General features: G+C 37.4%; 1 protein-coding gene across 5 annotated transcripts in view; it reads right to left on the bottom strand.

Annotated features, from left to right (window-relative positions):
- The window catches only part of ARFIP1 (ADP ribosylation factor interacting protein 1), a 130,000-nt gene that overhangs the window by 18,892 nt on the left and 98,750 nt on the right, over positions 1–12,358 (bottom strand). For all 5 annotated transcript variants that reach the window (XM_047092036.1, XM_047092033.1, XM_047092035.1 and 2 more), the window contains one exon: positions 11,181–11,355. In XM_047092036.1, coding sequence (XP_046947992.1) covers positions 11,181–11,355 — 175 coding nt within the window. The remainder of the gene's footprint in view (positions 1–11,180; positions 11,356–12,358) is intronic.

The following is a 12,358-nucleotide window of genomic DNA, read 5'->3' as shown; positions in this document are numbered from 1 at the left end:
ATTTTGAAAAAAAGATAAGGTGTACTCTACTTAAAAAACAAATATTTTCTAGCTATACTTACTTTCATTTCTTTTAAAAATTTAGTCTTATCATTTCAATAAGTAGGATCAAAACTGAAAGAATATAAAAAGCATATAATGAGAAGTCTCACTTTCACTCCTGTCTCTGACCAGTGTCCCCTTATAGGTAACTGATTTTAGTGAATTCTTCCAGGTTTTCTTATGCAAGCACAAATCTTTATGTAAAATTATACATTTTTATTTCCTTCCTTTCTTACACAAAAGATATTCTCCCATATACACTGCTTTGCACCTTACTCTTCAATTAACAGTATGTCCTAAGGATCCTTCTATCAATAGCATACTTACTCTTTTTTTCTTTAATAGCTACAAAATATCCCATTCTGTAAATGAACCACAGTTTATTTAACTTGTCCTCTCCTGGTGAACTGCTGCGTTGTTTCTCTTCCTTTGATATTACAAGCGATGCCGTAATGAATAACCCTGTATCTATGTCACTGCATCCTTATGTAGGCCCTATATACCTGTCTGGTTTCATCCAGAGCTATTCTTCCCCCATCTTCATTATGCTCTGGCCTCACTGACCTTCAATTGGCTTTTGCATATTCTATTCCTTTTATTTAAAATCCCTTTCCTCCACACACCTTAAGTCAGCTCCTTTGTAGCCCTCTGGAATTCAGCCTCAATGTCACTTTCTCTAGCCTTCCACAATACCCCACACCAAGCCAAGTCCCCTTTGTATACTCACATGACTCCTCTATTTTCCCTTTACAACACTTATCATAGTTTGTATTTATATAATTATTTGGTTAATGCCGATTTCTCTTATTTGACCATAAGCTCTACAAGGGCAAGCCCATTTATATTTCTACTATTTATCCCTGGCTCATAAAAAAGCAACCAATAAATATTTGATGAATAAAAGAATAAAATGTTAAAGGTGCCAATTACGTATCGATCTGCTCTTAGTATTTTATATGTTTTTTTGTTTTACCTTTTAAGTATCTCTTGACATCCTCAGTTCATTCCATATCCACTACCACCACCCTAAACAAGTTCTCACCATCTCTTGTCTAAACTACTATATTCACTCTCAGGTTCTAACTAAGATCTATGCTCCATTTTTTAGACTTCTCATTGGCCAAGAATTCTTTCAATGGCTCCCCACAGATACTAAAACAAACTTTTCCTTAATGTAGTCTATAAGACCTGCATGGATGGTCTGGCCTTTGCTTGCCTCCCGGTCAGTCCTATACTCTAGTCACATTGGCTCCAATCATATTTACTCTTTGAACATACCACACCCTCTCCTGCCACAGGGCTGTTACATATGTGGTTCTTTCTACTTGGAATACTCTTTGCTTCTCATTTTACCTAGTAATGCTCAACATCACTTTCTCATGGAAGCCTGCCCTGACCACTTAATGAACTATGTACCTCTCCTCGAGACCACCGCTACAGCAAAAATTTTATATACATGTTTCGGTGTGATTTGATCAGTGTTGTTTCTTTTATTAGGCGATAAGCTCTTTGAGGGTAGAATTTGTTTTTGTTTGCTCACTGGGTATCAACAATATCCAGAACACTTCCTGGCACGCAGTATGTATCTAATAATTGTTTGTTAAATGAATGAAAAAAAGAACAATAACAACACGATATTATGATACCAAATTATATGATGAAATATACTCAGGAATTAAGTCTGGAAGTAAAGTTGCATGAGTAAGGGAATGTTCCATAGAATCCAAATGTAGGTAATCATATTTGGCACAGTGTTGAGGTTGCTTATTATACATACTTACATATTTCAATCTATAAATGCTTATTTTTTTATTTAGAACCAGTAGGGTTCTTTTACTGTGGAACTTAATTTCATTTGACCTATGAGCAAATACCAAGAGGTAATCCCATTTATACCTCCAGTTGTAGAAATAAAGATGATGGTAAGTCATTGGCATGAATATTTAAAAATTATCAAGAGTAAGAAGTTAGGGTCCTTTTCTTTTGACAGTGAAGAATAAGATTTCAAGAATATCTACTTGTACATATTAAGTAATGATTAACATGCTTCTTAATATTTGGCAAGAAATAGCCAGTTTTAAAATTTAGACATTTATTTTTTTTTCCTCTCAAAGACAAGTTTTAGTAAATAAGAATACCTTTGCCTTCCAAGCTTTTCCAAACATTTATAGCCTATTTTTACAAAGATGTACTAGGTTTTAAATATCTCCTATTATCGTATGTATTTGCATAGTCACCGAAGCATCACAACTACATATATAGCTGGATATTACATGAATATGTTTACTTTGTTCTAGGTGTTTTATTCTCTGTGTATTCTCTCTTTCTCCTGCATCCCATTTTAGTTCATGGATTTTCTGAAAAGCCAAATTCATAATAAGATACATATGAAATAAATCTGTAATATATTAGAAAAAATAGTGTATTAAATAATAGAAAAGAAATCCTAATATTCAAGAATATTATTGTATTATGATTATATATGAAACATGGCATCAAGCGAAAACAGTTTTTTCATCAATCTAAGATTCAGAATGACTATGATTTTTTTAAAAAAGGTTTTTAAATTAAGTAAGTGTATTAATCAAATATGTGTCCGGGATACATCCCCAAGTCTGGTTCATCTTTTTTAGTCCCCCTTGTCATCCTCAAGTCACTGAAATATAACAGAGGGAAAAACCCTGCATTTAATGGGTATTGCTAATTAATTGACATTACCTTAAAGTAGGAGTATATTTCATCTTTCTTAAAATAATAACATAATAAAATCAATAAGATCCTTACTTTTTATTTATACTCTAAGCTGCTTTGTTGACTCTTTTGATATATTCAAGTTTTCCTCCCCTAATACATTAGGAGCCCTGTAAAGAGATTTACCACTCCCAAATTAAGTTATGTTCTGTTAAAGGAAATATTAATCTTAAATGACTTTTCATGTTTTATGTGATTCCAAGCCATGAAAAAAGTTGTTTTAAAATAATAAACATGAGGGGTGCCTCGGTGGCTCAGTCGGTTGAGCGCCTGACTTCGGCTCAGGTCATGATCTCAGTCTGTGGGTTCAAGCCCTGTGTCGGGCTCTGTGCTGACAGCTCAGAGCCTGGAGCCTGCTTTGGATTCTGTGTCTCCCTCTCTCTCTGCCTCTTCCCTGATCACACTTTGTCTTGCTCTCTCCCAAAAATAAATAAAAACATTAAAAATTTTTTTAAAAAAACCATGGATTGCTCACTACGATGTGTGTATTTTTTCTGTAAATTTTTTTGCCTTCTCTTCACAAGCAACAGTACACACTGCAGACGATAGAGGCATTTTTGAGAGTATGCTTTGCCCTCACTAAAGCAAAGAATGAAGTAATCAGGATTTGCCCTTTTGTCCTGTTATGGCAGACTCTCATTTTCTTCCATCTCTTTCTCTTCCCTGCAGTATACCTCAATTCTGGGAAGACACACAAACTCACGTTTGCTAAAATAACTATTATATATTTAAACACCATTGCTAGGCATCATGAGGCTGTAAAAGGAGGCATGGTACCTTTCTCACAAAGTCCACAAAATTCCAGCAATGTCTATTCTCTTCTCGTTACTAAAGTAGCCTATGTTTTGTTTTGAACCATGAAAGGAACAATGAAAGGTAAATAAACTGCCTTAAGTCACAAAACAGCTCATGTTACATTACTGAAAAGACAGGAAAAAGAGAAATAATGATGAAACAGAAACATTAGAAAAGCCTAATTAACTCTGTTGTTACTGCTATGCAACTCAATGTTGTTTAGTAAAACAGGAAGAGAATATCAGAGATTAATAAGGATTGTTTAGGTTAAAGGTAAACATAATATATCTTGGGGGTGGGTGGATAAAGAGCACAGATTGTACATAATAGAATTCAAATTTCTCCATTAAAAGTAAATGACAAGAGAGATGTGCACATAACACTCAGCATGAATGCACACACAGGAATGTGTATTTTACACATCTATTTTCTTTGTTTTCCCAGAAAGAAGGAAGGCTAGACTAACTACATATAAATGCTTCAATTTTCTAAAATATAGAGAAGAATCCACCTTTCAATCCTTCTCAAAAAATTTTTTTTTAAGTTGTAAGAATGAAACAAAAACATTCTCACAATGTTTGGCTACTAAAATATATTACAACAGTCACAGGAATGGTTCTTAGTCCTTTACTCAGTGACTGTTTGCTTTTACTTTATGCATCATTTTAACTGTCGGGTTATCTGGCCTCTCATTTTAGAACAGAAGTGTTGCTATGGGAAGACACTTGAAAAGCCATGAAATGAGAGATGTCAAAGAAAGCCTCCTCCCCCAAAAGCTGCAAAAAACAGCTGTAAAGACAAGCATTAACCTTTAGGATATTATCAAATTACAAACTAAGACACTACATGATGTTTAAAATAACCTAACCTATGTTTTAAAAAATTCAATATACAATATTTAAGAAATAGGATGAGTATATTTTGTTAAAATTCAAGTGCTACGTGGATTACCTGACACTTTGTATAAAGGAGATATTAAGGTACAAATTCAGCTTATTTTAACAAAAGAAGAAGAAACACAAGATTTCAGGCATTTCACACTGCGAAGAAAGCAAACAGGGATGATAAGACAGTTTGTAAGCCTAAAGGCTTGTTTTTCCTCCTTTTGTTAGAGTTATTAAAAATAAAAGGGTAAAAGTTGCTTAACAATAAAAAAATTTTCTCATGAATCTAAGTCTTCATCCAAATTAGTTATTGATTGCTAACATAAAAGAGATCAATATTATCTCTTTATAGTTTTTAAGAGTTAAATAAGAGAAAAAGATCAGAGTTTCTTTATAGATTTTATTTTAGTTGATTTTTAGCTGATTACGGAGTTCAAATTGAAACTTAGGTTAATGACAACTGTGGAAAGCTGAAAACAAAGACTATCTCTAGGACTCTCTAAGAACATAAATCCTTGAGAATAAAGGCAAATTAAAAAAAATTTTATAGTAAGGTCAAAAGAAGATGTGACAATGTTATTCTCAAAGGCAATGACTTCCAAATCTTTATCTCTGAAGCCTTGACCCTGCTCATTCCAACTCCAAACTCACATCATTAACATCCTACCAACTGTTTCTATGTGAATATTTAGTCATCACCTCAAACTGAGCACTGGGTTAAACGGAATAAATACCCATTCCTCATCCCTTACAACCTTCAAGCCAAATTAGCTTCCTCTCTTGATTTCCCAACCCCTGTCATGCAGACTTGAAATCACTGTATTCTTTCCTTTCTGCTGCTCTTGGAATTTACCCTACGTCAGGCTCTTTATCACTTCATTTGGCTATAAAAGATTCCTCACTGGTCTGCGTGCTTCTACTTTCTTTCTTCCTTTAAACTGTAGTGTTTTTAAGTCATACATTTTTTTTTTTTACTCCTAACTTTACAAATTCTTCAATGCCAACAAGATAGAGTTGGATTTTAAGAGCCATCTTGACAGACATTTAAACTTCACAGAGATGACCTGGCTGGTCCCTCATTACTCAGTATGCATCCTTTTTGAGGCCACAATTCAATCTTTATGTGAACAAGGCTCTATACAATGTGGCTTCCAATTACCTTTCTGATTCTCTCTTCCTTTAAAGCATGTGAAGGTTATGTTCCATCATGGTAGTCTATTTCTCTACTAAACGTGAGTATTCCTCTATTCTTACATGCAGGCCACTGCCCTTGCCAAGAAGGTTCTCCTCCCAATTCTTTTAGGCCTGTCCTCCTGATCTTTCACGGCTAGGCTGAAGTCCTTATCTCTTCCATGGATCTTTAAGATTTCCCTGAACAGTCAATGCATTATCTTCACTTACCACTGAGAAAGTATTGCTTATGTAATGCCAAATGATATAAATTTAGTATTTCAAATTAATATGTTTGTTGAAATAAATATAGTTCATGTCTCCTGTCACACCTTTTCTAATGTCAATTTCTGCTCGTATCCGCAAAAGAGACACAAGGGAGGCAGGATATAGGTTAAGTTCAAAAACCACCAGGGGAAGGTGTGAAGGTGATGACTTCTAGAAAACAAACCCATCGTATGTTTTTGTAACTCCCTAAGATCATAAACTTTATTTTCCTTCTCCTTCATCCCTTCACCTAGCCAAGTGCCTGGCATACAGCAGGAATTCTATAAATACTGGTGAACAGTACTTTACCCCTTATAGACAGTGTGTTTTTTTTCACTTGCTTAACACAAGGCATGATTTACCCTCATTTTTCCAGAGGAAAATACAGAAGCTTGGAGAGACTTGTCCAAGATCATAATGTTAGCAGGTGGCAGAAATGGGTCTGGAACCCAGGTTTTCATGTTCTTACTCTGGAATTTTTTGCAAAAGATACAGTCCAACTTGCCTATTCATTAGCCTATGCTGCTCAACTCTAGAGCAGAGCAGAGGACAGCAAAAAACAAGTGAGGCAAAGCAAGGACAGAGGAGAAAGTATACAATTTCTTTTCTACCTGCCACCTCTGTACCTCCTTCGTATTTCTCACATTAGCAACCCAGGGCTACTTCAGCCAGTCATGACACTAGATTTAGGCCCCAAATCATTTCTTCAGTCTATCTTCCACAGCTCAAATATTGATTTTGGTGTTCCCAGATCTAGAACATTTCCTGGACACATGAAAAGGAAGAGCCTAGGTTATGTCATACAACTCTTCCTCATAAGTGAGGAGCAACTTTGCAGTGGGCAGATCAGAGAGAGGTTCAAAAGATCAGAAGTGAAGGGGATACATGATCACAGAAGATTACGTGAGATGAATTCACTCATCTGGGAAATACAGATGATGAGAGTATATGACTAATCAGAAAGTAAGCTTCAAAAGGACAGAGTTTTGTCTTTTTTTTCACTGACCTATTCCCAGTATAGAAAGTATCCAATAATTTTTACTGAAAGAATGAAAGTATGAAGATTGTCATGAGGATTGAGAGAATACATGTAAAATGGATAGTAACTGACAAATAAGAAGTGCCTTCACTAATTCAAGTCTACATCTGGGATCTCCTAAGATCCAAAAGTAGTTCTATTAAGACACGTAACAGTTGGGGCGCCTAGGTGGCACAGTCGGTTAAACGTCCGACTTCAGCCAGGTCACGATCTCGCGGTCCGTGAGTTCGAGCCCCGCGTCAGGCTCTGGGCTGATGGCTCAGAGCCTGGAGCCTGTTTCTGATTCTGTGTCTCCCTCTCTCTCTGCCCCTCCCCCGTTCATGCTCTGTCTCTCTCTGTCCCAAAAATAAATAAACGTTGAAAAAAAAAAAAAAATTCTAAAAAAAAAAAAAAAAAGACACGTAACAGTCACGTGGCCACTGCTTATCTTTGTGTGGTTTGTCTATTTTTATTTACTCTGGCAAGAACCATATAAGCAGAAATGCTTTGGGATACAGATTCTTTTAACATTACTTTCTCTTTTTTAGAAAGGCAACACAATCATCTAAAATATAGAAAGATATACAGAAAACAAAAATTACCCATGATCTCACCATCCAGAGGATAGCACACAATACCATTACGTTCCGACGGAACAGTTACCATTTTATAGATTTCCTAAAGTCATTTTCTCTATTTGCAGAGGTCCTGTACCCGTAAATTAGGTGAATTCCTTTCCCTTCAAATTAGCTTTGGATAGAGCCTCTAAAATGTTAGCTGGTGCATAGCTCATGTAGCACTATACAGTATACAGTGCTGAACTGTTACAGTGGGAGTATATAAAAAATATTTTTGTATTTAAAACATATATCTAGGGGCGCCTGGGTGGCGCAGTCGGTTAAGCGTCCGACTTCAGCCAGGTCACGATCTCGCGGTCTGTGAGTTCGAGCCCCGCGTCAGGCTCTGGGCTGATGGCTCAGAGCCTGGAGCCTGTTTCCGATTCTGTGTCTCCTTCTCTCTCTGCCCCTCCCCCGTTCATGCTCTGTCTCTCTCTGTCCCAAAAAAAATAAATAAACGTTGAAAAAAAAATTAAAAAAAAAAATAAATAAAACATATATCTAAGTATTAATATATTCCTATCCATTAAAATATTAAGCAGTGTAACTGATCTATCTCTCTGTACATATGTACCTACAGAGAGATACATCTACAGAGATATATACGAATGACTAAAAAGAATGACATCTGATGTGCTAGCTAATGAATGCTGAAAGGCTGCACTGCATTCTTGCTGGAATGATGCGGAAATCTGTCTGATAACTCTGCTCAGGTTTCCTTTACTGACACTGTAATGGCTTCTGGTGAATACTTTTCACCCACTGCCACTAAAAAAAAAAGTGAGTGATGGTGCAGGACTTGGTCGATCCTAAGGAAACGTATTATTCTGCAACTCTTATGGTAGCCAAAAGAGGTTCTAAAAAAATGTTAAGGAAAAACAAGAAGATATCAACAGACAATTAAAACTGAAGAATAATTTTGAGAGGTACGGTACCTAAAGAAAGCAGATTTGACGACCTACTGTGCCTTCAGAGGATGCGAAAAGCACGAGTGGACCACTAACATGCAGTGGGAAGACCCCATCGCCACAAGACTGAGCCACTCCGCCTGCTCTGTGCTGCGTCCACTACTGGCTCCTCTTTCGAGAACTGCAATCCCCCTCACAAAACTGAGTATGCAGACATGTTAAACAAAGGAACCTGTCCTGTACGTAAACCAAAACTCGGGAGCTTGTTACTATGTGAATCCATCTCCACATGAAGCCTACAGCAGGCCCATCTCAGCTCTCACCATTCTCGCCTTTGGATGGGTTCATGTTATACAGAAGTAATGTGGAAAACTGATTTCTTGGCTTATTTCTTCTAGGTTATGCTAATGAGCCTTTTAGTCATTCCTCATTTATCAATTACTAGGAAGAATGTTCTTCTCTTCCTAAAATCTGTACCTATCATTAATAAAAAAGTTTCGGGGCGCCTGGGTGGCACAGTCGGTTAAGCGTCCGACTTCAGCCAGGTCACGATCTCGCGGTCCATGAGTTCGAGCCCCGCGTCGGGCTCTGGGCTGATGGCTCAGAGCCTGGAGCATGCTTCCGATTCTGTGTCTCCCTCTCTCTCTGCCCCTCCCCTGTTCATGCTCTGTCTCTCTCTGTCCCAAAAATAAATAAACATTAAAAAAAAAAAGTTTCAAAATATTCAAAGCAGAATCTCTCATTATGTAACTTTTTATTTTATTATTTACTTATTTATTTGTTCTTACTTTAAGATTTTGGTTTTTTTACGTAATCTCTACGCCCAGTGTGGGGCTCGAACTAGTAACCCCGAGAACAAGAGTTGCACACTCCCCCAACTGACCCAGCCGGGTGCCCCAATTATGTAACGTTTTTAAAAAATTCTTTTTTTTTTTTTCAACGTTTATTTATTTTTGGGACAGAGAGAGACAGAGCATGAACGGGGGAGGGGCAGAGAGAGAGGGAGACACAGAATCGGAAACAGGCTCCAGGCTCTGAGCCATCAGCCCAGAGCCCGACGCGGGGCTCGAACTCACGGACCGCGAGATCGTGACCTGGCTGAAGTCGGACGCTTAACCGACTGCGCCACCCAGGCGCCCCTATGTAACTTTTTAAAGCATCTGTCAATCAACACCAATCTGAACATCAATAGTTGAACATCAAATATTTTTTTGCAACTCCATGTGAAAGACTGGGACAGTAGGGTTGATGATGACTTTTATGACAGAAAGATAAATATATTTTTTGTTCTTCTAAAAACTCAAACACTGATTACAGCTGAAATTCCATTTTGCAACTGTGATGAAAGGGAGTTAATGGAAACAAAAAACTTTCTATTTATCTCTCTTTAGGGTGGCATTTTATTTATTTACTTTTTAAATGTTTATTTATTTTGGGAAGCCTGGGTGGCCCAGTCGGTTAAGTGCCTGACTTCAGCTCAGGTCATGATCACACAGTTCGTGAGTTGGGCCCCACGTCAGGCTCTGTGCTGACAGCTCATAGCCTAGAGCCTGCTTCGGATTCTGTGTCTCCCTCTCTCTCTGCTCCTCCTCTGCTTTCTGTCTCAGAAGTACATAAACATTAAAAAAAATTAGAGAATCATTTTTAATTTTTTTAAAATTTATTTTTGAGAGAGAGAGAGAAAGAGAGAGAATGAGAGAGAGAGAACATGAGCGGGGAGGGGCAGAGAGAGAGAGAGACACAGACACACAGACACACACACACACACACAGAATCCAAAGCAGGCTCCAGGCTCTGAGCTGTCAGCACAGAGCAGGATGAGGGGCTCTAACTCACAAACTGGGAGATCATGACCTAAGCTGAAGTCGGACGCTTAACTGACTGAGCTACCCAGGTGCCCCAGAAAATCATTTAAAAAAAAATGTTTATTTTGAGAGGGAGCAAGCAAGCTTGTGTGCATGCCCGTGGGGGAGGGGCAGAAAGAGAAAGAGATTGAGAGAGAATCCCAAGCAGGCTCCACACTCAGCACAGAGCCCAACATGGGGCTTCATCTCACGACCATGAGATCATGATCTGAGTAGGAACCAAGACCCAGAGGCTTAACCAACTGAGCTGTAGGGTGACATCATTTTAATGTCCATAAACACATGCACCCCAGTGTTTATAGCAGCACTATCAACAATAGCCAGATTATGGAAAAAGCCTAATGTCCACTGACTGATGAACGGATAAAGAAGGCGTGGTATACATACATAATGGAATATTACTCGGTGATCATAAAGGATGAAATCAAAAGGCCATTTGCAACGTGGATGGAACTAGAGTGTATTATGCTAAGCGAAATTAAGTCAGTCAGAGAAAGAAAAATATCATGATATCACTCACATGTGTAATTTAAGAAACAAAACAGATGAACATAGGGGAAGGGAAGCAAAAACAAGACAAAAACAGAGAAGGAGACAAACCATAAGAGACTCTTAAATACAGAGAACAAACTTAGGGCTGCTGGAGGAGTGTTGGGTAGGGTTAAGGGGTAAATGGGTGAGGGGGAGTAAGGAGGGCACCTGTTGGGATGAGCACTGGGTGTCATATGTAAGTGATGAATCACTGAATTCTACTCTCGAAATCATTATTACACTGTATGTTAACTAACTTGGATTTAAATTAAATTAAAATAAATAAATAAAGTCCGTGAAAGTTTATTTCAGAAGGTAAAGACTGAATTTACCTTATTTTCTTCTAGAAATTTCAACTTGATAGAAACATCATTGCGCATCTTATCGTATTTTTCCTTATGTGCTTGAAACAGATGCTGTGACTGCTCAATCTTTGGCAGGGTGTTTGCATCCCGTGGTCCAAGATTCAATTCTTCCAAATCAGTGCGATAGGCATCATATTCGATCCTGGAAAGAACAGAGTAAGTGAAGCATATTACAAAAACAGAGTGAAATAAATTCAGGAGGTGAGCTGGAAATACAGGACCGTCTCATACATTAATAAATAATAATTCTCGTATATATTATACCTTATGCTTTTAAAGTCACATGTTTCTTTAATACAAAGCGCTGTTAGTACAAGCATGAAGGGGGAGCTGCTTATTAATCTAATTAACTATTCCTTCCAAAGTACAGTATTAACTGACATGCAGAATTTCCAAAATTGAAAAACCAGTTTAAAAAACAGCTGTCAAAACCTAACGCTAACAAGATCAAGTGATCGATCTCCCATGGGAATTGGTTAATACCAACAAAACAAAGCATATTAAGATCGCAGACTTGAGGATGACATACTTTAAGTGGGAAAAGGAAGTTATATTGAAGGTCGGCATCCTTAAAGTATAATCTAGCCAGCAAGGCACAACAGAAATAAAATGCAAGCCACATATGTAATGTAAAATTTTCTAGCATTCACGTTAAAAGAATAAAAATTAATTTCACCTTTTAAACAAAAGATTTTACCCAATGTATCTATAATATTATCATTGTAACATGTAATCAATGTAAAAAAAAAAAACCTGTTACTGAACTATTTTACTTTTGGGGGTGGGCTAGTAGTGAATCTTTGAAATCCATTGTCTATATTTCACTTCTATCACATCTCAATGTAGGCTAACCACATTTCAAGTGCTAAACAGACATATGTGGCTAATGGCTACCATATGGGACAGAGCAACTCTGAATGGATTTCTGAAACATTAGTATTTACAACGTGACAGTGCCATCTATTATAGAGCACTTAACACCTTGTGCTCCTTAAAACGCCTACTCCCTAATATTCTCCTACCACTAACTGAAATACTACCCACCACCATCACTCCATGATCACACAGCACCTCATGATGCCTCTGTCACAGTACTTGTGTAAATAGTACTACCTTGCTTATTAAACAGAGACTTATCTAGCAGT

The sequence above is a fragment of the Lynx rufus genome, unplaced genomic scaffold (genome assembly GCF_022079265.1).
Source record: "Lynx rufus isolate CCGP_SWC_20201006 ecotype Redwood Valley unplaced genomic scaffold, mLynRuf1.p SCAF_3, whole genome shotgun sequence".
NCBI classification, from domain to species: Eukaryota; Metazoa; Chordata; class Mammalia; order Carnivora; family Felidae; genus Lynx; species Lynx rufus.
The sequence above is the reverse complement of the archived record's forward strand: the minus strand, read 5'-3'. Positions and strand labels throughout refer to the sequence as shown.